This window comes from Aulonocara stuartgranti (genome assembly GCF_965226115.1).
Source record: "Aulonocara stuartgranti genome assembly, chromosome: 4".
In the NCBI taxonomy this organism is placed as follows: Eukaryota; Metazoa; Chordata; class Actinopteri; order Cichliformes; family Cichlidae; genus Aulonocara; species Aulonocara stuartgranti.
In genome coordinates, this window is record NC_138942.1 from 7312098 (window position 1) to 7337433 (window position 25336).

At 39.3% G+C, this 25336-nt stretch overlaps 1 protein-coding gene across 6 annotated transcripts in view; it reads right to left on the reverse strand.

The window, feature by feature from the left end:
• Nucleotides 1-6913: 6913 nt before the first annotated feature.
• Nucleotides 6914-25336, reverse strand: part of znf281a (zinc finger protein 281a) — a 156784-nt gene continuing 138361 nt past the window's right edge. For 4 of the 6 annotated variants that reach the window (XM_082529038.1, XM_082529036.1, XM_082529037.1 and 1 more), the window contains exons 3-9: nt 19353-19510; nt 17122-17575; nt 15588-15689; nt 14957-15083; nt 11052-11135; nt 10812-10930; nt 6914-10698 (exon numbers count right to left, since the gene is read on the reverse strand). In XM_082529038.1, the coding sequence (XP_082385164.1) occupies nt 9112-10698; nt 10812-10930; nt 11052-11135; nt 14957-15083; nt 15588-15689; nt 17122-17526 (2424 nt within the window). In that variant the 5' untranslated portion in view covers nt 17527-17575; nt 19353-19510 and the 3' untranslated portion in view covers nt 6914-9111. Of the gene's footprint in view, nt 10699-10811; nt 10931-11051; nt 11136-14956; nt 15084-15587; nt 15690-17121; nt 17576-19067; nt 19289-19352; nt 19511-25336 lie in introns of those variants that run through there. The other 2 variants (XM_082529040.1, XM_082529039.1) reach the window with 2 other exon arrangements.

Sequence of the window (25336 nt, forward strand, 5' to 3'; positions counted from 1 at the left end):
ATCATCTCAAACTTGTTTCTTAGCCTCCGCAGGTACCAGAATCACAACCACAATCCAATAGAGCAGCACCTGGTGAAATGGGAAATATGCATCATGGAGCTGACAAATCCACAGCAACTGTGTGATGTTATGTCAAAATGGACCAAAGTCTCTCAGGAATGTTTCCAGCAGTTTGTTGGATTTATACTTAAGAATTAAGGCAGATAGGATTTTTTTTTAAATCACCTATTACTAGATGAACTTCAGGATATAACTAGAGGAAAACTCAGTCTTTTATCCTAGTAACAATTTTATGGTAGGCTGATAGACCAATTGCCAGAACCATAAAAGTAGAAGATTAAAAGTCCTACAAGAATGAATATACCCACTGAAATCTCAACTAAACACTTGTAAGATAACAATAATACACACTGAAGGAATTCCACTCATATTTAACCAATTGTATCAATTGACTATAAATCTCTCTTACAATGTGACTCAGTGACCAACCCACAATACACATATCAGGTGGATGCTTTACAGCCTCACTGACTGTTTCTAAAAAAAAGCACCAGTCTTATCTTCCAGAAAGAATATGACACATACAGTACATGAAAGCCAAAAGTGCTTCAGCTGCAAACCTTGACCTCACGATGGATTTTCAATGTATCCTAATATTTCCCTTTGAAACACTTGCTTTTTAATTTGATAATCTACTCTCTTTGTCCTCCCATTGAGATGCACTGTCTCACATTTAATTCAGCCGGTTTGGATCAAACTCTGGCCTCTACAGGCTTGGACCAGGATCAGGATCAGGTCATGCTGACTTTGAAAAGAATGAGAGTTCTGTGATCTCAGTGGCAAACAAGTGATGTGAAACTAGCACATGAGATGGAGTGATGGGATGTGCAGGAAAAACCTGAATGAGAAATGTGTTTCTTATTTAAGTTCTTCATTATGTTTTGTGGTGTTCTTTTTGTGTTGGTTTGTTCTAATATATTTAGTTGTTTGTTTTTTTTCCTTTAAAAAGACCCATCGTTCAAAGAATTAGAACACAAGAGTGCCGAGTCCTCTGGATGAAAACAGAAACTCTGCACAGTATCCTCTCTTTCTTTCATGCTGTTATGCACTTCGAAATCGGTTTGACTATTCAGGCTAAATTGGTCCTGTCAGGATATGAAAAGAAGCGATGTTCTGTACAGCATTCTATTATATTTGCAGTTGTTATGTAACCACTCAGACAATCCAATGAAGCTAGTAAACAAAACGAGGAATTCTGCCCAGACCTTTGCTATTTTTCCCGAAGTTAAAAGCCTAAAAGTTTACTTCAACAAATTGCTTTTATTACCACTTATCTTTAGTTTTTTCAGATCTACGTTACCAACAACTCATTTGTAGCAAAGAAAATCTTTAACTTGGGGAAATCATTTCGAAGTATATTTCAGTGTTTAGTGATTAAGAGATGAAAAGTAGCTTTATGGACTCAAACAAAGGTAGGAGACAGGACAGGATCCCCTGGAGTCTAGGCCCAGGGAGTGGTGCAGGATTGCTCAATGAAAGGGCTCAGACTGTGAACATCCATGAGGATGAGGTGGAGAAGAGGGGGAGGGAAGGGTCATATAATGCTAGTTATGCAAGCTAGAAATACATGATTGCAATTGTATTTAAAGCAGAGGGACTAAATGACTCAAAGAACACAGCCAGAAAGATTACCATTAATCTAAGAGCGAAGATATTGGAATAGTTTTTGAAAGGATTCTTACAGCAGGAATAATATTCAGCCAAAAACGAGTAAAGACAGAAAGCAAGTGGACAGATACTAAAGCTAAAGCTTCACTTGAATTTCAAACATAATGGTCAAACGCATGAGGAGCTCAGTGTGCGCACTATCTTAAGAAAACACATTTAGAAAGAAAAAAACACAAGTAAACAACATCACTAATTTGACATGTGCAATTACAAAAAACAAGTGTGAGAAAACATCAAATCAAACAAGATGCAGTGCAATGAGCTCTCTTTGTCACCACAAAACTCAGCAACGTATCTGTGGAAACAATTTCCCAATGAGAAAATAATGATAATGCAGATTTAAACACAGATTCCTGTCATCTCCTGCTGACAGTCTGACGGAGAATTATCCTTTAACTATCAGAAAGAACATGCATTTAAAGTGATGACTGGATGTCTTAAGACAGAGCGACGAAAACTCTATTTAAGTGAAAATTTCAAAAGTGATTTCTGTGACTGTCACTGACTATCATATGTAATCCTTAACATGGGCTGCTTATGTGATGACTACAGAAAATCCACTGCTTTTATTTTATGTGGAAATCTTGAGTCGCAAGTGCCAAAGACTCATCCTTTGATCTGTTATTGATGTGAAATTCAGACCGATATCAACTAATTAAGAATCTTGATCAATAAATCCTTCTTCAGGTGGCCATAAAGTCCTCTGTGGCACATACAACATAATTACCTGTTGACATGTCTCTAATAAAATGCTAACGTTCCAGGAAGCCTGTGCATTCAAATTTACAACATAAAAAAAAACAAACCCACACTACATAAATAACATTCTTCTTCCACAGAACCACGTTTCCATAGCTCTGTCACAAGAACTCCACAACTCTGCTAACTTTTAATGGCTGAAAATAGTTGCGGTCAAGGATCCCTGTATAACACCTACAAAGAGATCTGGAACAGCTTGACCTTTCTCATTCTGAGCCAACACTGATTTTCACATTTTACAGTATCAAGGCCACGGCTGCTAATTTATACCGCCTTGAAAAAGCTCATCGTTGGAAAATTTATTGCAGCTTTTCATTTTTTGTTCCGGAAGTGAGGCATGAGACGTGCATTGTTACCGTTATATTACACCAGCGATGCCGTTACTACTGTTGGGTAATTGTGGATGACACACTGCTGAACTATGGAAGCAGATAGATCAACTATAAAGATAAAAAAGTTTCCTTAAGTTTCTATCTTAAGGAAACTGAGCAGGAACATTTTATTGTCTTTATTGTCTTCTGTAGTTGTAGAGTGTGAACGATGGTGCCATAATTTCAGTTACGAGATTAATAAGTGTGTAGCACTACTATTGCTCATGTTACGAGTTTCAGTGACCGTATTTAAATGCTTACACTTTATTGAGGCAGTAATTTTGTTTTGTTTGAAAAGAAAATGCCTTTATCAGACCTTAAGATGGTCAGTTTTCCAGTTAGATTCACATTCTCCTTCTTCATATTCTTCATGCTCCAACTGCTCAGTTTATATGGCTCTGCTCTCAAACACTCCTCAATGAAAGCCATACCAAATATCCAGCAGTGCATAAACACACACACACCTTAACGACCTCATTCTTATCTCATGCAAATACTCACATTGCAACATTTTCCAGTACCTTATGTTAATTTTCAGCCTGGCATGAGTTGACACAAAGTGTGTCTTATTTCAGAGCTGGATTCTGGTAAAAGGTGAGCCTTTCTTAATAGCGTGCAATGATTTACTTATTTATCCTTCTTTTTATTTTCCGGTTGAAGATTTCCTCTAGGGTTCCCGAAATGAAGAAAACATTTGAAGAGCTGGCATCAAAGCATATCATTGTCAACTTAACTGTGTTTGCACATTAACCACGTTTCATTTTTTTATTCTAGTCCTGATGCAAATGATTAAAACTGACAAAGCAGAGAGGCAGAAGAAGCAAATAGGTAATTCACACAGCAAAGAGGGGAAATATATTGCATTTTAGAATATACTTCCTGTGCAGGAGCCCAATCTAAAAACAAGTGGTGAGATCAAAAAGCAGCAGGCACAAAACTACCAAACAAAAGCTAGAACCACAAGAAATTCAACAGTGACTGGCATCCAGCACCACGACTCTCCTCACAAGGACATTTACCGCAGTGTCTTCATATGGTGACTAGGTGTCCCTCTTTATGTGGGGACACACTGAATTGGCATCCCTCCTACATTGTGATTTACATCAACATGTGAGTCTCACAAGAAACATGAGGACATTCACTGATCTGTCAATGCAGACCTAATAATCACACACATGATTATTTTACAGAACACGAGCTGAAGTAGTACTTTCACAAAAACAGCTATACCCTAAAATCAAACTCTAGCTTTCATGTAGCGTTGCTTGCTTTCTAACATAATTTGGTGTATTTGTCCTTTACAAAACAAATGTCAGATTTGTACAGTGACTATTTGTTTTCTTTCTTTTCTTTGTAGGGATCTGTTCATCCTATTCTCAAACCTGAAATATGGACACGAGGAACACCTGAGTCCCCAAAGTCATTATGATCTGTCGCTGTGAAGGAGACAGCCACAGAACAAACAGCCTCTTTAAAACTCACTCCCTCTCTTTATTGCTGTATTTCCCCATACGCTATCTCACTGAGTACACAATGCAATAGGCGGCCATTTCTCAGCTCTACAGATAAGAACATCATGCACGTCACTCTCTCATCCACCCTTCCAACAGATCTGCATCCTCTGAAAGCAGGAGGAGTCAACAAGAGCACATAGGACAGAGTTCACAGCCTGTTTGCCAACCTTCCCACAGGGTTAACAACTGTTCAGCCAAACGCAACAATGCTGTAGGTTACTGCTTTTCCGAGCAACACATGACTTTACTAATAAAATTTAATCACTTCTGCCCACAAATTCATTGCTTCAACATTTAGGTCTTCCTTTCAACAATTCAGCATCAATAATGACCCTATGGTAACGTCAAAGTTTGAAATAAATCAACTGAATGGGAACATCTGTCATTGTTTGATAGAAAATCCAGTAATTTATTAACAAGATGGAGCTAGTAAGTCTGGGTGTGGACAACATAACCTAGGTAAACTTCACCTAGAAGTCAGCTAAGTTTTGTTTGTGGTGACAGAAAAACAGTCTGGTTCCCATTTCTATATAAGGAAGCAGTTTAATTCCCCTCATAGGTAATAAGGGGGAAATGAAAAGTATCACCCTCCCCTGAGGTAAAGTTAAAGGTTATTCTCATCTGAAGCACACAGTGCCTCGAATCCATTTACTTCCACAGTAGTCTATCATCAATAACACACAGATGTTTGTAACCCAGTCAAAGTAAGTATAGTTTTGAATGTTCGTGGCATTTAAAACAATCCGTGCCATGTCATTTAAGCTGTCACGGAAAGTGACAAATGTGGACGAGCAGAAGTAAAAGGATTCTTCAATTGTCCACAAAACACGATTTACATTTACTGCTGCTTTTCCTTTTTTTTCTGTCATATATGCTCACCAGCTACTTTGTTAGGTACACCTGTTCAACTTCTTGTTACCTCAAATGTGTAATCAGCCAATCACACGGCAGCAGCTGAGTGGATTTAGGCATATAGCCATGGTCAACACAACCTGCCGAAGTTCAAAGCAAGCAACAAAATGGAAAAGAAAGGTCATAAAAGTGACTTTGATGTTGTTGTTACCTGATGGAATGGTCTGTGTATTTGAGAAATTGACGATATTTTGGGGATTTACCCAAACAAACATTTCTACGGTTTATAGAGAAGGGTCCAAAAAATAAAATGTCCAGCAAGCGGCAGTTCTCTAGTTGAAAACACTTTGTTGATGTCAGACAAGAATGGCCCGACCATTTTAAGCTGTTAGTAAGGTAAAAGTAACTCAAACATTAAAACCAACATATGCAGAAGAGCATCTCTAAACACACCACATTTTGAACCTTAAAGTAGATGGGCTCCAGCATCAGACCACATGGGTGCCACTCCCGTCAGCTAAGAACAGATAGCTGAGGCTGTGGTTTCCACAGGCTCACCAAAACTGAACAACAGAAGACTGGAAAAATGTTAGCTGGTCTGTTGTTTCGCAACCTGATGCAGGATTTGGATTAAAAGGTCAGAATGTTGCATAAACATGAAAACCTGCGTTCCATCATGAATGGACTGTGATACCATCATGTCAACCTGGACCAACATCTCAGATTAAAGCTGCACCTTGTTGAATCTATACCACAAAGAATTAAAGAAGTTCTGAAGGCAAAAGTGGGTCCAACCTGGTACTGGGGTGAGTGTGGCTCAGGTGTTAGAGCAGATCCGCTACTGAGTGGACGGTTCGTGGTTCAATTCCAGTCTGCATTCCAAACATCCTTGGGCAAGATACTAACCCCAAGTTGCCCTCCGATGTGTTCATCGGGGTGTGAATGTGTGTGAATATTTATTAGTTTGCACTTGAGTTTAGAAGTGGTTGTGTGAATGGGGCATGTTGTATACAGCGTTTCGAGTACTCCGGGAGAGTAGAAAAGTGCTACATAAGAATCAGTCCATTTACTGGCAACCTGTGTCCCGTGAGTGTATGTACACCAGTGTATCGAATGTAATCTGATTCATCTTTCATTAACAAATAGCAAACTAATCTTCCCATTAGGCCTCCTTAGGAACTCACTGGTTACAAATCTGTTTCCTGAACACAATTTAATTCAATTTTATTTATGTAGTCCCAAGTCACAACAACAGTGGCCTCAAGGTGCTTTATATTGTAAAGACACTACAATAATAAAGAGAAAAGCCCAACAATCAGATGACCCCCTATGAACAAGTATTTTGTTGACAGTGGAAAGGAAAAACTCCCCTTCAACAGGAAGAAACCTTTGTCACCTGATCCAGCCTTAATTATTATATGCTTTGTCAAAAATGACAATCATATAGTCACAAACACATGATCTATCAAACTCATTTTAGAGTCTGTGCTGTTTATGCAACTCCCGCCCCACCCCTTCCAAAGAAATGAGTTATTTAAAGAACTGCTTGCTGTCACTAGATGGTGATGTCTATCTTTCTATCTAGCGTTAGTAAGCCTCTTATACATTATACTACACTAATGTGCCAAGATCTTCATTATGAGTAACTACACATTTGATAAGAACTTTGAAACAAATCAGTTTTCTTGGTAACAATTTTTATTATTTTTCTCCTACTGTCAGTTCTTAATTCGTTGGACAATCAACCTCGCGAAATGTGTCACATGAACTTGAAAGAACATAAAAGTGAAAGATATCAGCTGCAAACATCTGGCTGTTATTAAAAAAAAAAAAAAAAAAAAGGGTAGCAAAATTAATTTTATACAGGGGTAACAATTCAGTAATGTGTAGTGTTTCGTACATTTTTTGTAAACAAGAACACCGAAACAATATGGCAAAAATAAGATGTGAGGGCGAGAGGAGGTTGAACTTAAGAGACTGAACACTGGTTGGCAAGAGACATTTACAGAAACAGCATCTTAATGGGTCACATGTACAAATGTCATGTACACAAATGTTTTAAAACAGTCGCACAGAATCATGACGTTTTTCCACACACAACAGCATTTCTGCTACATACGTCACACCGTCACTCCTTTTGTCCCTGGATTACTGTGATATGAGGTATACGTGAGGCAAATTCTTGCCTCAACATGGCAACATATTATTTCAGATATTACAGCATTGCATTCAGTCTGCCATGTTTGATGATTGCTTAATTTTACGTGGAGCAATATTCAGCCCCAATTCCATGAAATTGGGCACAAAGGGGTTCAGCGACTCGGTCAGCAAAGTGATATAATTTCCAGCATTCGGGGCCAGTCGTTTCTATGGAAGACAGCGCAGTTATTGTTATGTTGTTGTCTTTACATAAAGTACATTTCCAAACCAGCGAGAAATTACATTAAACATTTACGAGACAATATTTTGTTGCTGTACTTCTAAGGAATAGGCACCCAATTTCTAACAGGACAAACAGGCTTGGTACTGCCAGCACAAGCAAAAGCTCTAAATGTATACAACATATTTCTCTATGTGTATACATGTTTCTGAGCTGAAGAAATACTTGATCACTATCACATTTTGTCATTAAAGTCAATATGAAAGCAAAGCTGATAAACTCGAGTAACAAGTCAAACTAAAACTAGGGGGTTTGAATTACATTTACATTATCCCAATTAAATATTAGCATTTCTAACCCCTCCCTAAAAACAGGAGGAGAAAGATCAAATCCCAGTTTTCCCATATCAACCCTCCCCTCATCCCATATGCTCAGCCCCAAGAACCCCCATCTGCATACAACATGTCTGATGTTTGAGCTTCCTTGATCCGACGTGGTACTTTACTCAATGTAAGAAATCGGTTCAAAGTGCTAATTGAAATAAGAGGAAGAACAGAAGAGGAAAAGGGGAAGGCCATTCTATCGCTGTCCAACAGCAACCTCTATTGGCCAAAGAAAAGCCTTAACATCATTTTTGTTCTCCAAAAATACACCAAGGACAACATTTGACCCCTGAACCAGCCCCCTTTCTTCCTCAATTTGGATTGGAAGATGCCCAGAATGATTAAAACTGTTCTTTTACATAATATATATTTTTATAAATATATATATATAGATATATGTATTTATATATGGCCCTTATTGAAGCAAACATGAGTTTCACATTGACATTAAAGTACCATAATCTCTATATAGCCAAGTAGAAAGTGTTCTCAGTGTTCAAGTGAGCTGGCAGCAGTCAGTTTATGTCACACTCATTCAACAAGTAATAAAACATAAGAAATATCATCTTTGAAGTCGCAAATTTACACTTCTGAAAAGAGTGCTCACTGCACCTCGTAAGCCTCTCCTTTCTCACTTTTTCCTGAGTAATACTTTAACCTTGTAACAGACAAACACGTTTTATTTTGTTTTGTTTTTTTTGCTAGTTTTATTCTGGGCTAATCCCTGCCATCGTGGTTATTTCTATGTTGTAAAGTTGATTGCTCAAACACTTCAGCTCGTTGAAAAAGAAATACGTCTGGCTCTTACCCTACACTTACTGAAAAAGTTCATAATTAATGACCAAACCTAATATCACTAATGTGACCAGAATAAACAGTAAAGTACATATTTAACTTAAAATTACAGATACTTAAAAAAAAAGAATAATAAAAAACTTGCATTTGCAGGAAGCCTTCCAGGCTCATTGCAGGAAGAGGAGTGGGCACAAAGACAAAGCATCAGTATAATTAAAATATAGATGTCACTTAAAAAAATAACAATAATAATAATAAAATAGGAGCACTGAAAAATTAAAATAAGGACATCAACTTTAACAACAGAGCATTTACTCGTTCTCAGGCTCTCATCTGTAGCTTTGGCTTGTCGGAGTTTTGGAACCTGTACTTACTGGCTCATTGACATCAGATAACAAACTACTATACCCTGAGAATTCAGACACAGGTGTCCGTATCCTGTGATCCACCTCCCTGCCAGAGTCAGTGCCGTAAGACAAGCCTCTGCCATCTGACTTAAACTGGGAGCCAAAGGCCTGGGCAAAGTTTTCAATCTGGTAGGAAGGCTTAGAGGAGTCCAGAGAGGCCAGATCCTGCGAGGGGGCCAGAGGGTAGGCTGCCGCTGTACCATTTTTGACAGGCGGGTGGTCCTTCTGGCTACTCAGGTCAGATGGGCTGATCTGGTAGGATGAAGGGGGAGTGGAGGAGTGCTGTTTCTCCATCTGTTCGGTGAGCTCCTGAGAAGGGGTGAGCTGCTGGTGTGTGGAGGCCTCCAGGCTGCCCAGGTGGAAGCTGTGCTGTGGTGAGGAGCCTGTCAGCATCGCAAAGTGAGACTTTGGCACAGAGGAGGACAGCGAAGGCAGCGACTGGCCAAACCCGCACTCCAGTGGGGACGTAGTGTAGATGTTCTTGTCAGCGTAGATGGGATTTCCTGGGTGGGAACCAGTGAAGGGTCCTGAGGCAGGAGGTCCCAGAGGGAAGCCTGCACTGTGGCTGGTGCGCTCCAAAGCTTGCAGCAGGAAGCGGGAGTATTCGTGCATCATCACAGTCTTGTCTCCTGATGGGCTGGGTGTGTTGGTGTTGTGGCTGATGTCAGCACCATCAGATGTGGTAGGGTTCAGTGCCACATGTTGGTCATTGATGTCGAAGTGAACATCCTGGTGTGAGTTATCAGGTTTCTGGGCATAATGGTCCAGCAGACTCTGCAACACTTCATCAGGGATCCCTGACTTGTCAAGACTAAGAGAAGCATCGCTGTCCATTACACCAGAAATGCCACCCTGGATTACAGAAGGCTGGGAAGACAAGTGGATGCTTACATCATACTCAGTGCTAGATCCTCCAGCTACAGGAGGTCCCGAGGCGTTTGCATTGTTTGCTGCTTGAAGGTAGCGACGCTTCTTCAGAAACTGCATGGCGTCATCGTAATTGCTGCTGGCGGGTCCGACTTTAGCCCCATTACCCTGCAGGAGCCCAAGGCCATCCATACCCCCACCCTGCTCCAACGTACCTGCTTTGACCTGTCCCAGACCTGCTTTATCCAAGCCCTTACGATTGGCCTTTTTGAATGCCATCTTTGGAGCTTGGCCGTTGTGGCCTTGTTGCATTCTAGGGTCTGGCTCAGTAGAGGAAGAAACCGCTTGATTCTCCAGTGAGTATTCATGGATAGTATAGCCTCCAGATACAGCCCCATGCATGTGGGATGCCCTCAACCCCCCTCCATCTCCCTTCTTCTTTTTGCGCTCCCCTCCCTCTCCAGAATTTTTAGACCTTCCCCTCTTCCTACCGCCACTCCCAGCATTTCCCTGAGTGATCCCATAGCTGCCATTACCCATTTCTACACAACTCAAGTCCATCATGCCAGGATCCAGCCCCTTCTTTATGGCTTCTCCACAGGTTCGCTTGTGCTTAAGCAGTCGGTCTGTCCGAGAAAAATACTGAAACAACACGAGTTGCATTTAAAAATGACTCAACTTATTTTAAAATAACAACAGTACCAATAAACCCTTTTGATGGATAGCAAAGAGGAGGCTTTAATTAGTTCACAAACCTGTTGGCAGGTCTCACATCTGTACGGCTTTTCTCCACTGTGCGTCCTTTTGTGCCTTTCCATGTGGTATTTCTGAATAAACCGCATGTTGCACTGGTCACAGCTAAATGGCTTCTCTCCTGTTACACAAAAACAGACACTCTATAGGTTAGTCATCCTTTAGTGTGGTAAAAAACACATAATGACTCGAGTTTGCATTAGGCCCCTGGGTCATATGATTAGTTGTCATAAATTACTCACCACTGTGGATTTTCTCGTGTCGCTGGAGAAGGTACTTCTGAATGAAACTCATGTTGCACTGAGTGCATCTAAAGGGTCTTTCACCTGAAATAAGATCACATGATCACTGTGATGTTATAATAACTCATGTGATATAGTTCTTTAAAGCAGGATATACACATAACACGTACCCATGCACAACTTACGCAATTGAGGACAGTATTTACAAGCCGTCTGTGTGTCATAAAGGTGTTTATTCAACTTTGGCAGTCTGGCAGCTTGAACAAATACCTGGCTCACTCAACACAAAATGTGTGTGTGTGGGTGTGTCACTGCTATTGCAACACACGGCACTGGATTTCAGAGGTGCTTACCATACCTTATTCTCTCAATTTTGCCTCTTAGAGTAAAGCCCATTGTTTTAAGGAAGAGAGAAAGAAAAACTTCTTCTCTAACTTTTCTTTTTATAAAAGGCATGTATGAGGTCTGTTTATTAAAAAGGAAGCAGCGCACAAAAATCAAAGACCATTCTCAATTTAAATTTATTCAAATCTCAACTTAAAAATCCTCTTCCTGAAAATACAGAGTGACTTTCAGCACACCTGCCACTTTTAGAAAGTGCTGTGGAAGTCCTGATCTGACCTCTTGTACTTATGCCTCTGCAATCTCCACTAGTGTACCTCCATTAAGCCAAAACACTAAATGTGAATTTCATTTTCAAGGAAGGAGGAAAATTTGGAGAATCAGCTGGATGTTTGTGCAGGTCAAAAACTTCTGCGCTTTAGACCCACCTCATGTTGGTACACACAATCCATGATACGGACACAATTAAGTGACACAAAGTGGACGGTACACCTTAAGTGTGTAGTAGAACTCTGCATTGTCAGCCTTACCTCTGTAGATTAACTCACGAAGCAAAAATCCCATTAATGACATAATGCTTATGGTATGCTCCTCATCAAATGTGCCACCTTAAAGCTTGGACTCCTCAACTGAAAACTCCTAAAATCTGCCCCTTCTGCACTTAGCACTTCAGGGATGATCTTCCACATCAAATTCTACAATAGAAATTTGGGTTTTCTCTCTGTACACCCCAAAGGAGATCTGGCACATTAACACTAGCTCCTGGCCTGCTCTTTTAATCAATTTTCTATCGTCTATGACGATACATTTATCACACCACAGCTAAACATTCAGACAAAGAGCAAACAAAGGAAATAAAACATTTCTCAGACAAGGTCTGGAGGAGCCAAATTATATTTTACTTGATAACGAGACAGAAAGATTAACCAGCATGTGCACTTATGCACACATACAGGGATTTTATTTTTATTTACAGGAACTTCAATCAGCAAATGGATTAAGCTTTATTGTAACCAGAAACTGTAATACAAAACCTTAAAAGAAGATGGATTTAATTTAGAAGTGGCAGCTAGTGCGATCATGTGCCCTTGTAAGCAGCAAACAACACATTTACAATTAAGCTTAATTATAGAAAAAAGGCATGGGTTCCCCTATGATGAGTAGTGATAAAAGGCTGTACAGGTAGAGGATAGGCCTCGCATCATATTTGTGTTTGCCTTTCACGAACAAAGAGCATCTAAAACAACCTGAATGTTAGGATAGCAGTGAAGCTCATGGCCTGGGATAACCTCTATTATTATTTTCTACAGTTGACAGGCTAACAAACCCTCCTGTGTCAGTGGCAGCTGAACTTCATTCGACCATGGCCTGCAATGACTTTGCCAAATTCTTCACTGAAAAAATCCAAAAAATTAGACAAGCAATTGGTACATCAACAGCAGATCCAGGATATGTACTGTGTCCACCAAAAAACTGTTTAAACACCATGAAACAGTTTCAACCTATTAACAGCAAAGACCTGGAGGACATCTTAGGTCAACTGAACTCCTCCTCCTGCTGTTTAGATGTCCTGCCAACAAGTTTTTTCAAAAAGGTCTCAAAGACTTTAGAGTCAGACCTGTTACAGATCGTCAACTTTTCTTTATTATCAGGTGTGTTTCCAGAATCACTAAAAACTGCTGTAATCAAACCTATACTGAAAAAGGACAATCTTGACAAGACACAAATGAACAACTACAGGCCGATCTCAAATCTCCCGTTTTTAAGTAAGATCATTGAAAAAGCAGTTTCTCAACAGCTCAGTTACTTCTTAAAACAGAATAATTGCTACGATGCCTTCCAGTCAGGTTTTAGACAGAACCACAGCACTGAAACCGCTCTGACCAAAGTGTTTAATGACATATGTCTGAATACAGACAGTGGAAAAATGTCAGTCCTAGTTTTACTGGATCTCAGTGCAGCATTTGATACAGTTGACCACAACATATTACTCAAACGACTGGAGAACTGGACAGGTCTTTCAGGAACTGTACTAAACTGGTTCAAAACATACGTAGAAAACAGGAAATACTTTGTATCAATAGGTAACTTCACATCTGAGCAGACAAGTATCACATGTGGAGTTCCCCAAGGTTCCATCTTGGGACCCCTTCTGTTTAACATCTACATGCTCCCACTGGCACAGATTATAAACAACAACAAAATAAACTATCACAGCTATGCAGATGACACAAATATATATCACAATGTCACCAGGAGACCGAGGCCCTGTACAGGCTCTTGGTAAATGCATTGAGGAAATCAATGACTGGTTGTGCCACAATTTTCTCCAGCTAAACAAAAACAAAACTGAGGTAATAGTCTTTGGCGCCAAAGAAAAACGATTACAGGTCACCAGAGAACTTCAATCTATACATCTAAAAACCACAAACCAGGCGAGAAATTTGGGTGTAGTGATGGATGCAGACCTAAACTTAGAAAAACACATTAAGACAATAACAAAGTCAGCTTACTATCACCTCAAGAATATATCAAGGATAAAAGATCTGATGTCTCAACAGGACCTGGAAAAACTAGTCCATGCATTCATCTTTAGTAGGCTTGATTACTGTAACAGCATCTTTACAGGTCTACCTAAAAAATCAGTCAGACAACTACAGCTCATTCAGAACTCTGCTGCTCGAGTCCTCACTAAGACCAAAAAAGTGGACCACATCAGTCCAGCTCTGAGGTCCTTACACTGGCTGCCTGTCCGTCAGAGGATAGACTTTAAAGTTCTGATGCTGGCCTATAAAGCTCTGAATGGTTTAGGACCAAAATACATCAATGACCTCCTGACCCAGTATGAACCATCCAGATCCCTCAGGTCATCTGGATCCGGTCTTTTATCAGGTCCCAGAGTTAGAACCAGACACGGAGAAGCTGCATTCAGCTTTTATGCTCCTTATACCTGGAACAAACTCCCAGAAAGCCTCAGATCAGCTGAAACACTCAGTTTATTTAAATCCAGGTTGAAGACTCACCTGTTCTCAGCTGCATTTGAATAAAGCACCAAATCCACACTTTAAGCTTAAATTTCAAAACTTACATTTAACTACTGATTTTATCTACTGTTCTGATTTTATCTGTTTTGATTTTATATACTGTTGTTTGTTTGTTTGTTTGTTTGTTAATTAGTTAGTTTATTTGCTTGTTTTATTCAATTTTAAATCATGCTTTTTATTTGTTCTTGTTTCTAATGTCTCTGTAAAGCACTTTGAATCACCTTGTTGTTGAATTGTGCTATACAAATAAACTTGCCTTGCCTTGCCTATTAAATGAAGCAAATTCAATAGATTTGATTAATCCAAAGCACTTAGTAAATACTGGACAAAGAACTATTTGAAGATAATATTACAGTAGAAAAGCAATAAGCTACGATGCATGGGCCAATGCAGCATCTGCCAAATGACATCATCATTTCCTTCCTTGTATTTATTGTGCTAACCACTGAGATAACCCACAAGGAAATGCACAGAGCAGAAAAATCTAAGCACTGTGGTGAAATCGACACACTACAATACCTGTGTGAATGAGAACGTGTCTGCGTAGATGATAGGAGCTTCTGAAGGATGCATTGCAATGTTCACACATGTGAGGCCTGGATCCTGGAGACAGGTTACCTCCATCTGCATTCAGCATCACTGACTGCTATAGAACAATACAAGAGAGAGGGGGATGGGTAACAATTAGCCATCTTTCTCTAGATACATTCTCTACAGAATGTATCTAAAATATCACTGTCTGAAAAATATTGCACTTTTTTGCAATTGGTAAAATCTTCTAACTCAAAATGCATAATCTATTTTTTCAACATTAAACTCAACTTGCACTTAAAGCTCCATGTAACTCACAACAGAATTGAAATGAAACAGATGTTTGTAAATACATTGAAATCTCTGGTCCAGTAACAAAACTGTATTAAATGTAAAGTGATTGTATTACTTCACTTTGCATTGCTTTGATTAAAGTTGATTGAAATAGACAAAATACTTTGTGCCAATCATTTTTTTATGCACCCCCCCCGACATTCTTTTTTTTTTTGTTTCTGCCAAAAGCAAATTAGCACACTTGTATGTTCTTTGTGATAATTATTGATGTGATGAGGACTAACTAAAATATGGTTGCATTCAGTTTTATAAATACAAGACAAACCTTTGCGTCACTTCTCTTCTTTCTTGGTTTACCCTCCTGTCCATCACCATTTGACCTTCGACCTTTTTTCCCAGTGGGCTCCTTTTCTAACTGACTTGGCAGCTGTGAGGATGACAATAGGAGAGGGAGAGGGCCGTGAGAGCGAGCCATGACAAGAAAAATCACTTGATTGAAGGTTAAAGGCCTGCAGTCTCAAACTATCACGCAAACAGATCCACGTTTGCTGCTTATGCAAACAAACAAAACGCTTGGACAATCTCTTGTAATTGTCTCTTGGAAAGTGATTGCGCAAGATGTGGTTCTAGTGGGCAGAATTTATTGTTCTTTTATGGTTTAGCAGCCTCTAACTCACCACTTTTCATCTACTATTCTTACGAAACTGCACACTTTGCAAACTAAACATTCAAAATGACAACTTCTTAGTAAACTTCACTGCAACGAATGGCATTAATTCAGAGAACAGGAAAATGAGTGCCTTTTCTTCTATTTGTTTGCCTTCCTGCCCTGCAATTTCTTTCCCAGTAAGCACACTACTCTCCTCACTGCCATATGGAGGCTGACGGGACAAATGTGGGTGCACCTGCTGTTTTCAAATCAGCCCAGTCTTTAGGTCAATCTGGGGAAAGTCCAACCAAAATAAAAAGGGTCCAATTTTGTCTAGACTATGGAGTATTTAAAAGACAACATTTTGTAGGCATTGGTTTATTACCAGAAAAGGAAAAAAACATCTGGTAAAATGTAAATATTTTTCACTATCTTATGATAATTATTAAGCAATTTCTTTTTTTTTTTTTTTTTAAAGTATTACATTTATAAAACACTCTTTTACTGCAACTTGCTATGAAAATCTGTGGATTCTAAAGGCTCCCAATGTTGTGTAACAAAAAATGTTAAACATCAATTTTAAATGAATGCTGCTCAATGAAGACAATAATTGGCTGTTTTTCCATAAACAACACTGGCGAACTCTGACGGCTTGCTATTGTTAGGAGAACATGGATGTGTATATTTGTATCTGAATGAACACAAAGGAGATCTGAAATGAAGCACGTGCTCAAACAAGACAGCTGTGTCCTCGCCACGACGTTCTCATTCATGCCGAGGCTGGATGACGTCACCCTTCTAACCAGAAAGAGAAACTACTTTGCATTTCATGCCGTCAATAGATTTAACGCCCAACTTATGATTAGAACACAAACAATTAAGGATTTTATGCTCAATTTCTTTGTTATATATGGTGTAAAATTCAATATTTCTAAATGTTATTGCAAATCTTTGTTTTGGTACATTCGGGGGAATAAGTTCAGAAAATAACGCAAGTGATTGTTCTCTTGTTTTGTCCAGCGAAGGCTCAAAAATGCTTCAAGAAAAACCATTGATTACTTTAATAAATTAAATGACTTTTTAAAATATTTGTATCTATAACCTGATAATGGGAAGAAATTCAACTTTTAAAAAATCATACACATGTATGACTCACTTACAAAACTGCTAGAAATGAATCACAGTCTGCAATCCTCTCAGAAATACTTACACTGCCCATGTTGAGATCGTGCACCAATAAATCTTGGTTGTTACCAACATTCACCTCCAGCAGCTCTGTGCTCTTTACCAGGCCACCAGGGTAGAGAGGCAAGCGATAATCGTGCTCTGTCAGCTTCTCCTGCTTGATACCTATAGTGTGAACATAGTCTCCCACACCTGCACATCCCAGGCTGCCAGCCTGGTTGTCCATGGTGCAATCAGGGGAGTCACGCTCCTTCTTCAGGATCATTTCTTGAGGTGGAAGGTCCTGCATTACGGAATGGGCAGCCAGCCGTGTGAAGCTGGTGACAGGTGGGAGATGGCTGAACATAATCATGCCTGCTCCAAAACTGGAGTCCATGCTCCCGTTGCAGCGCAGAAATTCATTCCCTAGTTTGTCTTGAATGATGCTCATGGTGAAGGCTGGCGGGCAGGAAAACTATGTGGTGAAAATCAATGTGATCCTGTGAGGAAAAGAATGACAGCAGGACTATAATATTACATAATCACAATAAACTTTAAAGGATAACTATAACTAGCTATCAGGATGTGAGGACATACAAATAATAGTCAATAGACAACAGTTATGGAGCCGGTTAAGCTTAGCCTACAGGAATCGGTGTCACGGTCTCTGATCTCACAACTAGACGCTTAGTCGGATTAAAGTGACGATTTGTGGGTCAACAAAAGGCTACAGTCTCGAACAATGACAAGTGCAAATAAGCTGGTGGTACACTGTGCAAAATTCTTTTCCCAATTACTGTGTGCGTGCTCGATATTTTACAGGACAAAAAGGTGACACCCAGAGCTGTTCTGGTCACAACATGAGAAGTGGGGACAGGATTGAACTTGTATGTTAATCTGTTTGATGGTGCTGTCTGACCCAGTCATCCTATTTGAATGAGCTTATCAACGAGAGCTCACACGGGCTGTATTAGAAAGGCTGATGGTGTAATTACGTGGCTGCTACATAAACAACAGCAACCAAGGGGAACAGATCCGAGCACATGCTAGTATGCCAGTTTTGATCATAGTGAGGATAATGCATGAACACAGGACCCGTTTATTATCTGACCCACCGTGTACTAGACCACAAAGCAAGTTCCATCACAGAGAGCTCCAGGTAGTATTTCCAGTTTCTGAAACCAGAATGGGATGTTTACATCTAACACATAACCAAGATATTAGTGTGCATGTAAACATACTCAGGCTGGAGCCAAATGCACGCATCTGAACAAGATCAGGAGTTAAAACGTCATTATTTACATCCAAATCTAATTTTACCAATATTTGCTAAGATGTCTGTTTACATTATGATTCCCAGGATAATAATACAACCGGACAAAAATACAATTATATGTTGAACATGTCTCTCACCACTCCGCGAGTGCTTTCTGCCTGCAGCCTCTTGGGGTACGCTAGCAGAAATAACCAACTCAGCTAGCAAAAATCCAACTTTGTAAATAAAATAAATAAATAAGTAAATCAAACTTAGTCGAAGTACTTAACTATGGGTTTTTTTAATGCGCTAAAGCAGATAAACTGTGTGCTCCCATATGGACATTTAGGAAAACTACCGTTCGTCTTCTATGAAATTAGCTCCCTGGCTAACCATCTGGCTAACGACTCTTGCGGGGCCCTTCTTTGTGATGCAGGAGCAGGCAATAATTAATATCGCCATGCAATAACAGCAAGCAGATTTACGATGAGAAAAACGCCGAATGATGCGAATACGAATGGGAAAACGACTGTAATACGAAGAGAGACATTTCTTTCAAAGCATCTGAACAAAGTTAGTTAAGTACTTTTTTCTTAACGCTGGGTTTGAATATTTGAATTAGAGGCAGGTATCACCACAGAGGTACACACAAGCCAACCTAAATCTGTGAGGTGGAGAAATGATCAAGGACAAAAGCTGTTTTGAGTCGGAAGATGAAATAAATGACTACAACTTACATCGTGTGCTATTATTGAGGGGCTTCTTTAAATGTTGGCTTTGTTTCCCGGACAGTTAACCGATTGTAAACGATGGGAGCGACAACACGGGCATGACCCATAACAAACGGCCCACACAACCCCAGCGAACAATGATGCTCGCCCGACTAGCCGAGACGGCTAACTTAGCCGCTAACTAGCGGTAACGTTGCTGCGCTCCGCTTTGTTGTCTGTCCCGTACGAGGAGTTCAAACACAGCTCCCGCCGACCCTGTAACCAAAGTTGGATTTTATAAATTTATCTTACCGGTGCAGGACCATGACCCTGCTGCTTTGGCTCGCGTGGTTTACCCTCAGCTGTCCGTTTTTTAATATCTAGAGCCAAAACATTGTTCTCCCGCAGCTGCTGGGTTCTTCCATCTTTGCTCGGCGCGGAGCATTCTGGGTCTCGCAGGCGGACGCGTCCTAAACACAGAAAAAACAAACCACCTCCTATGTTCACGTACAGCCTACCGTACTAGTATTTCGGTTTTCACTTTCACATCACTCATTGTCTTAAAAAACAACAACCTTCAAAATAAACCTTATTAGTTTTTGAGAATCCGCTATAATTAATGTATTTTATGCAAAGTATCAAACAGACACCATTTCAACTTCTGTATAAGCCTTTGTTTTAACACCTTTAAATTCTGAAGGTATTACAAAATAGCCAGATAGGACAGAAGAATATAGATTGGTAAAGTGCCACAGTTACCAAAAACAGTTTAGAGTAATGTTTTCAAAAGCAAGTAGAAAATCTACTGGAGTTTTCTTTCTAAAAAAGCACTAAATAAATAAGTAATTGCAAAATATGTGTTCAGAACAAATGCTAAAGCACCGATTGTAAGCAAGAGTACTGACTTCAGACTGCCATTAGGGTATGTAAAAATACATGGTGTGAAGTATGCACTAAGATAAATAGCAGCCCTTTCTTAAAATTTCAAACCAGTAGACTGTGATTACACAATAGGACTCTCCTTACAGCAGAATACTGTTATACAGTATATTAATATCTAGTAAACAAAATCTTAAACACTACTCTCTCAGTACCTTAAGTAGGTACAGAATTTACATATGACATGTAGTGGAGTGACATTAGTAGGTAGAGGAACAAGTGCGTCAGTACATATCAATAAATATTCTACCTTAGTTTCTGAAAATATTGAGCACTAAAGTGGAAAAGTGGTAGAACACCCATCAGTTTTCAACTTTTGTTTTCAATAAATCTTCCTTAGGTTCACATATCGGAGGCTGCTCTTTCACACAGCGAGTCTCAGATGCTCAGCTCAGCGTTTTAAAGGGACCATGACAGATGTGCTTGGAAGCTCTCACACCTGCTGGATGAATGATTTTGTATACATCTAAAAGGACATCAGAGTTTGTCCTCGCACCCTCTGCTCCTAATTGCCTTCACTAATGAACCAATTAATTCAGAGAGTGGGGTACAATGAAAATGCAGAGAGTGGAAAAATGCAAAAAAGGTCAGGGAATGGATTTTTGATGTCTGATCTTTACATATATCAAAATTGACAACCCACACGGCTGACAGTGATATCTTTGAAATCACTCTCATCTCAGAGTGTTTAAATATGCATGGCGTTGATGTCGGCCTGATGAGCCCAGTCTAGTAGAAAAATAGTCATTAGAATTTGAGAATTTGCATTTGTTTCAAACCAGATAATTAAATGAATAATAAATTAATCTGATTATTTAAGCATACGGTGTTAAGTAGTGACAACCATATGATTAAAGCACAAAAAATAAAAATAAAAGAATTATGGGGGCAATGCAAAAATTATAAATACAATGGTCAGATATACTGTTAGGTATATTGAAGGTTGTCCCAAATCAAACTGCCTTGGATTTATAACTTCATAATAAGTTTAACATTAATTTATGTTTCATTCTAAAAATTTTGAACTATTCCTTTAAACTATACTTCACTCTAGTCTGCTTAGATTTGCCATAAAGTCTCATTAACCCCAAAACAAAAGGTATGTAAACACATCTAAAATGGTCCGCACAAGCTTGCAGACATTGAGGAGACACCCTGGAACTATATGGTGTAAATACAAAGTCATGTTTTGAATCTTCAATGTCAGTCTCAGCTAATGTTTGGAAACATCAATGTATGGCTCAACTTTCCCGCAGTGTCTACTATCAGCTGAGTGTTTGGGACATTAGGGTCAGAGACATTAGGACTCCTGTTCAATGAATGCCCTCGTTGTGGAGGAGACACAAGAGTGAGCGTGTCTGAACCTGAAGAAGGGTGGAACACGAGAAAAAAAAACAACCAATCTGACATTTTCATCTCAAGCAATTTGTGTATCTTATGACACAGATGGTTAGCACTTCTAACTGCTCATTAATAATTCATCCTGTGCTGCACGTCTTTGTTTCCTTCTTTCTCTGCAGCATGTACCTCATCCCTGAACACATATGCACACAGTCTGGATGTTATCGCCAATATCGCCTCTATTCTAATGATGGAAGCCAAAAAGAAGAAGTGCAGAGCTAAGGGCCAAGGTTTGGAGATTTCCTTTGTTGTGCTGATTTCAATTCCTCTCACTGGGAAAGCCCGATGCCTTCACATAACAGATGGCGATCCTGGCTGTCTGCACTCTAATCCTCCATTGTCACGAGGGTCACAGCTGTATATGAATTCACCCTATTGAAACAAGTCCCTCATTAGTTAATCTGTGCAGCTGGTATATTATATATTGATTTTAAAAGAGATATATTTGCTCATTTGAAACAAATCAGAAAACACTATCAATACTAAACCCACACTGTTATGTGTTACAGACTCCAGTATATATTTATGCTTGTTAAGATAAAGATTTTAACCAGCCAATCCTAGCAGACGGATATAATATAAAACCCATAATTTCTATTTCTATCTATTATGATCTATCTATTCTGAGTTTTCCCGACCAGGGTGGAGATGTATGATCACATGACAAGTTTTCTGTGAAATTAATTCCCAAGAATCTAAAACTGTCCATCTCAGCTTCACCGTTTTTGCCTTTTATCGATTGCCTGTTTAGTTTTGTTGATGTTAAGCAGCATCACACAGAAAGATCACTGATGATGATGATGCTTTCTGCAAACTTCCCAGTGTTCTCTCCATGTCTGGGCATGCAGTCATTGATGTGCAGCGTGAACAGGAGGTAACTGAGCACCTAAACCGCGGGGGCTGTTGAGTGGGGAAGATGTGATTGCCAACCCAAAGTGTGTGCGGTCTGTTTGTAAGGAAGACCAATAACCAATTCCAGGGAATAGCACTCAAGCTCAGAATGCTAATCAGTGTGGCAGCATTGAATATAGAGCTGAGAGCAACAGCTTTCTAATGTAGGTGTTGTTATTTTCAAGGTGTACGAGGACAGCTCAGCTCAGCAGATGCAGAGGCTGCCTGGGGATGGTCACCAAGAGGCATCTTTGTTACGGTACCTTAATAGAGACTGGTGCTGGCTGCTTTCTTTTAATTTTCATTCTTAACATTAAGCTGAGTAAAACATTTGCTGCCAGTAGCATCTCATTAATCACAGCAAGTGCTATCAATCTTTTCATTTAACTCGCAGCACAAATATGAGCAAGCAAACATTTTGTTTTACGATAAACATTTGCTTAGCACAACATTATCAGGCAGGGCCATAATAACTTATTTTCAAAGGCTCCGTGTTGACTGGAGTCATTTAAAGTTGTTTCAAAAGCTTTTTTCTGAATCACCCAGAACAGCTGCTCCTTTCAACAGTGCGAGTCAGCACAGCGCTACTTTTAACTGATCATAAATGAGCCATTCTCTTTTTGTTTTTTGTTTTTCATCTCGTCAGAAATCTGTTTGAAGGAGTTTCTATTGTCCTGGTTTGTTCATGTGCTTTGATATAAAGATAAAATGCAACACCTGTGACGTGTACAAACTTTTCTCACTTTTAGTTTCCAAGCTAACGTGCTCATAATGAGAATAATTATTATTATTCTAATAAAAATGTACCTTTCAAAACAAATATCAGTTGGAAAACTGCAGTTTAAATTCCATTTTGTTGCATCATGCCAGTTTTATCACCCACAGCTGGGACTGTGGAGCAGGTTTGCCTTTTACTATAACTAAGAGGTGAAACACTTTAACATACCAGGCAATTTAATGTCTACAAGAATTTGCCTTTATCACAAGAAATATTTCAGAGTGTTCCAGAAGTACTCCCAAGTGCTTTTGATAACTGCTCTTTTGTTCATCCTGGTCTGCCTTCTCTCTCATCCCTTTCTTGCATTTGTGACCTGAAGATAGTGCAGAGTCATCTTTTTCTGTGTTCAAATGATTAAGCTTTCAGTTTGCCATTAATTCTCCTCAAATTCTGTTAGATTTTTCCATTAGGAGGAATCTCAGCATAATATAAAGCAGACTCTAATACTGCACAATAGTCACTGAGTAAAAATGCTGAAGAACTGACACTACAAATGAAATTCTTGATGTGGTGAATATAAAGCCTTTATCATTATGGCTCACTTCACAGAACAGCACAAATCCTTAGGCATGTCTTAAAACATAACAGCCTGGATTATGTGCAGTTTCATGCCTGTAAATTCAGACAACATTCAGTCATCGTATTTGACCGTACAAATTTCAGTACTTACTTCAACATTTGTGAACAGAGTGTTTCCTTTAACCTGCACATTGTGCAAAATTTCTTGGATTCGTTTCTGTCATTATGTGATTTTTGTCAAAATTGGGTACATCCTGTTTGTTGTTCATTTGCTATGTGCAGCCTGGAATATTGTAATACCTTATCATTTGGTTGTTCGAAAATGCTCCTTAAAACTCCTTAATTGGATCCACAATGCCACAGCGAGAGTACTGACAGGTGCTAGAAAAAGCACTTGTGCATCTCTGAAACTCACTACTCTGGTGTACCTAATATGAGGGCTGTAATATGTAGCTAATTTCCTTTCTGTTAAATGCAAAATTGAATTAAAGTCACTTACAAATTATGTATCTTACTGAGTATCTCAGCCTGCAGTCTTCTGTGTCAGACTGCAGGCTTACTTGTATTTCAAAACATTTCTAAAAGGAGAATGTGAGGCAGAACCTTCAGGCCCTTCTTCCCAGTTTAAGTTTAGGAGAGAGGCACCCTCTTACTTTTTAAGATTAGCCTTAAAACTTTCCTTTTTGATAAGGTTTATAGTTGGGGCTGGGTCAGGTGACCCTGAACCATCCCTTAGGTGTGGGGATTTTCCGTGATGCACTGAACATTTCTCCGTCACATGGCTGTTTTCACTCTGTGCATGCTGTGCTTTTGTTTGCCATTACTGCATGTCACTAACTTTTGTCTGTTCCTGCTTTGTCTTGATTGTTTATATATCTATGCTCCTTTTCTGTCTTCTCTTCCTTCCTGTTCAAAGGAAATTTTCCTTTCCACAGTAACAAAGTGCTTGGCTCTCTCTAATATTGTAGGATCTTTAACTTGCAACATGAAGTACCCTAAAATTACTTGTGTTTCTCTGCACTATTTATGCTACCGGTGCTATAGAACCAAACTATCGGATATTCTGACTATAACAGATATTAAATAACTATAATATTTAAAATTATGTGTTACAAATTTTTGCCTGTGAGACATGATGCAGTTACTTTGGTCCCCAACTAAGTGAACTTTATCCAGGCATGACTATGTCTTGGAGCAGGGGTGTAAACCGACTTATTTCACCAAAAGAGTAAATAAAGAATGATGTTCAAGGCAAGTATTGGCTGCCTTAAAATTGAAAAACAGAAAGTAAAGAATAGCTGTGGGCTGTCTGAAGAGAACAGCGTGATCCTAATTTCATCAGCTTATCTTTTACTTTTCCATGTATATTAGCATCTGGGATAGTAATTTGCATTTCAACATTGCAGACGTTGTTTTATAGGGCAGGGAAAGGTAGAAAAAAAGTGAGTCTATTTCTCAGTATGCTGTGAGGTGAGAATAGTGGGAAGAATTGTCTTGCCTCTCGCCGAGGGCCCTACATCTCTCAAGTTGGGCCATTATCGAGCTGATATTGTGTTTGTCTAAACTTGGCATAATAAAACCCCTCAGCTTTTCTTACCTTTGCTTTCAAAATGAGAGAACTTTTATTGTCACCAAAGGGACAATAGAGGTGCTTTTGACAAACAACAACAAAACAGCAGCCATCAGGTAAACCCGTAGTACAAAAGAACAGATCATAAAAGAAAAATAAAGCTGTAGAAGCTGTTACTTAACAAATCATTAAAGGGGA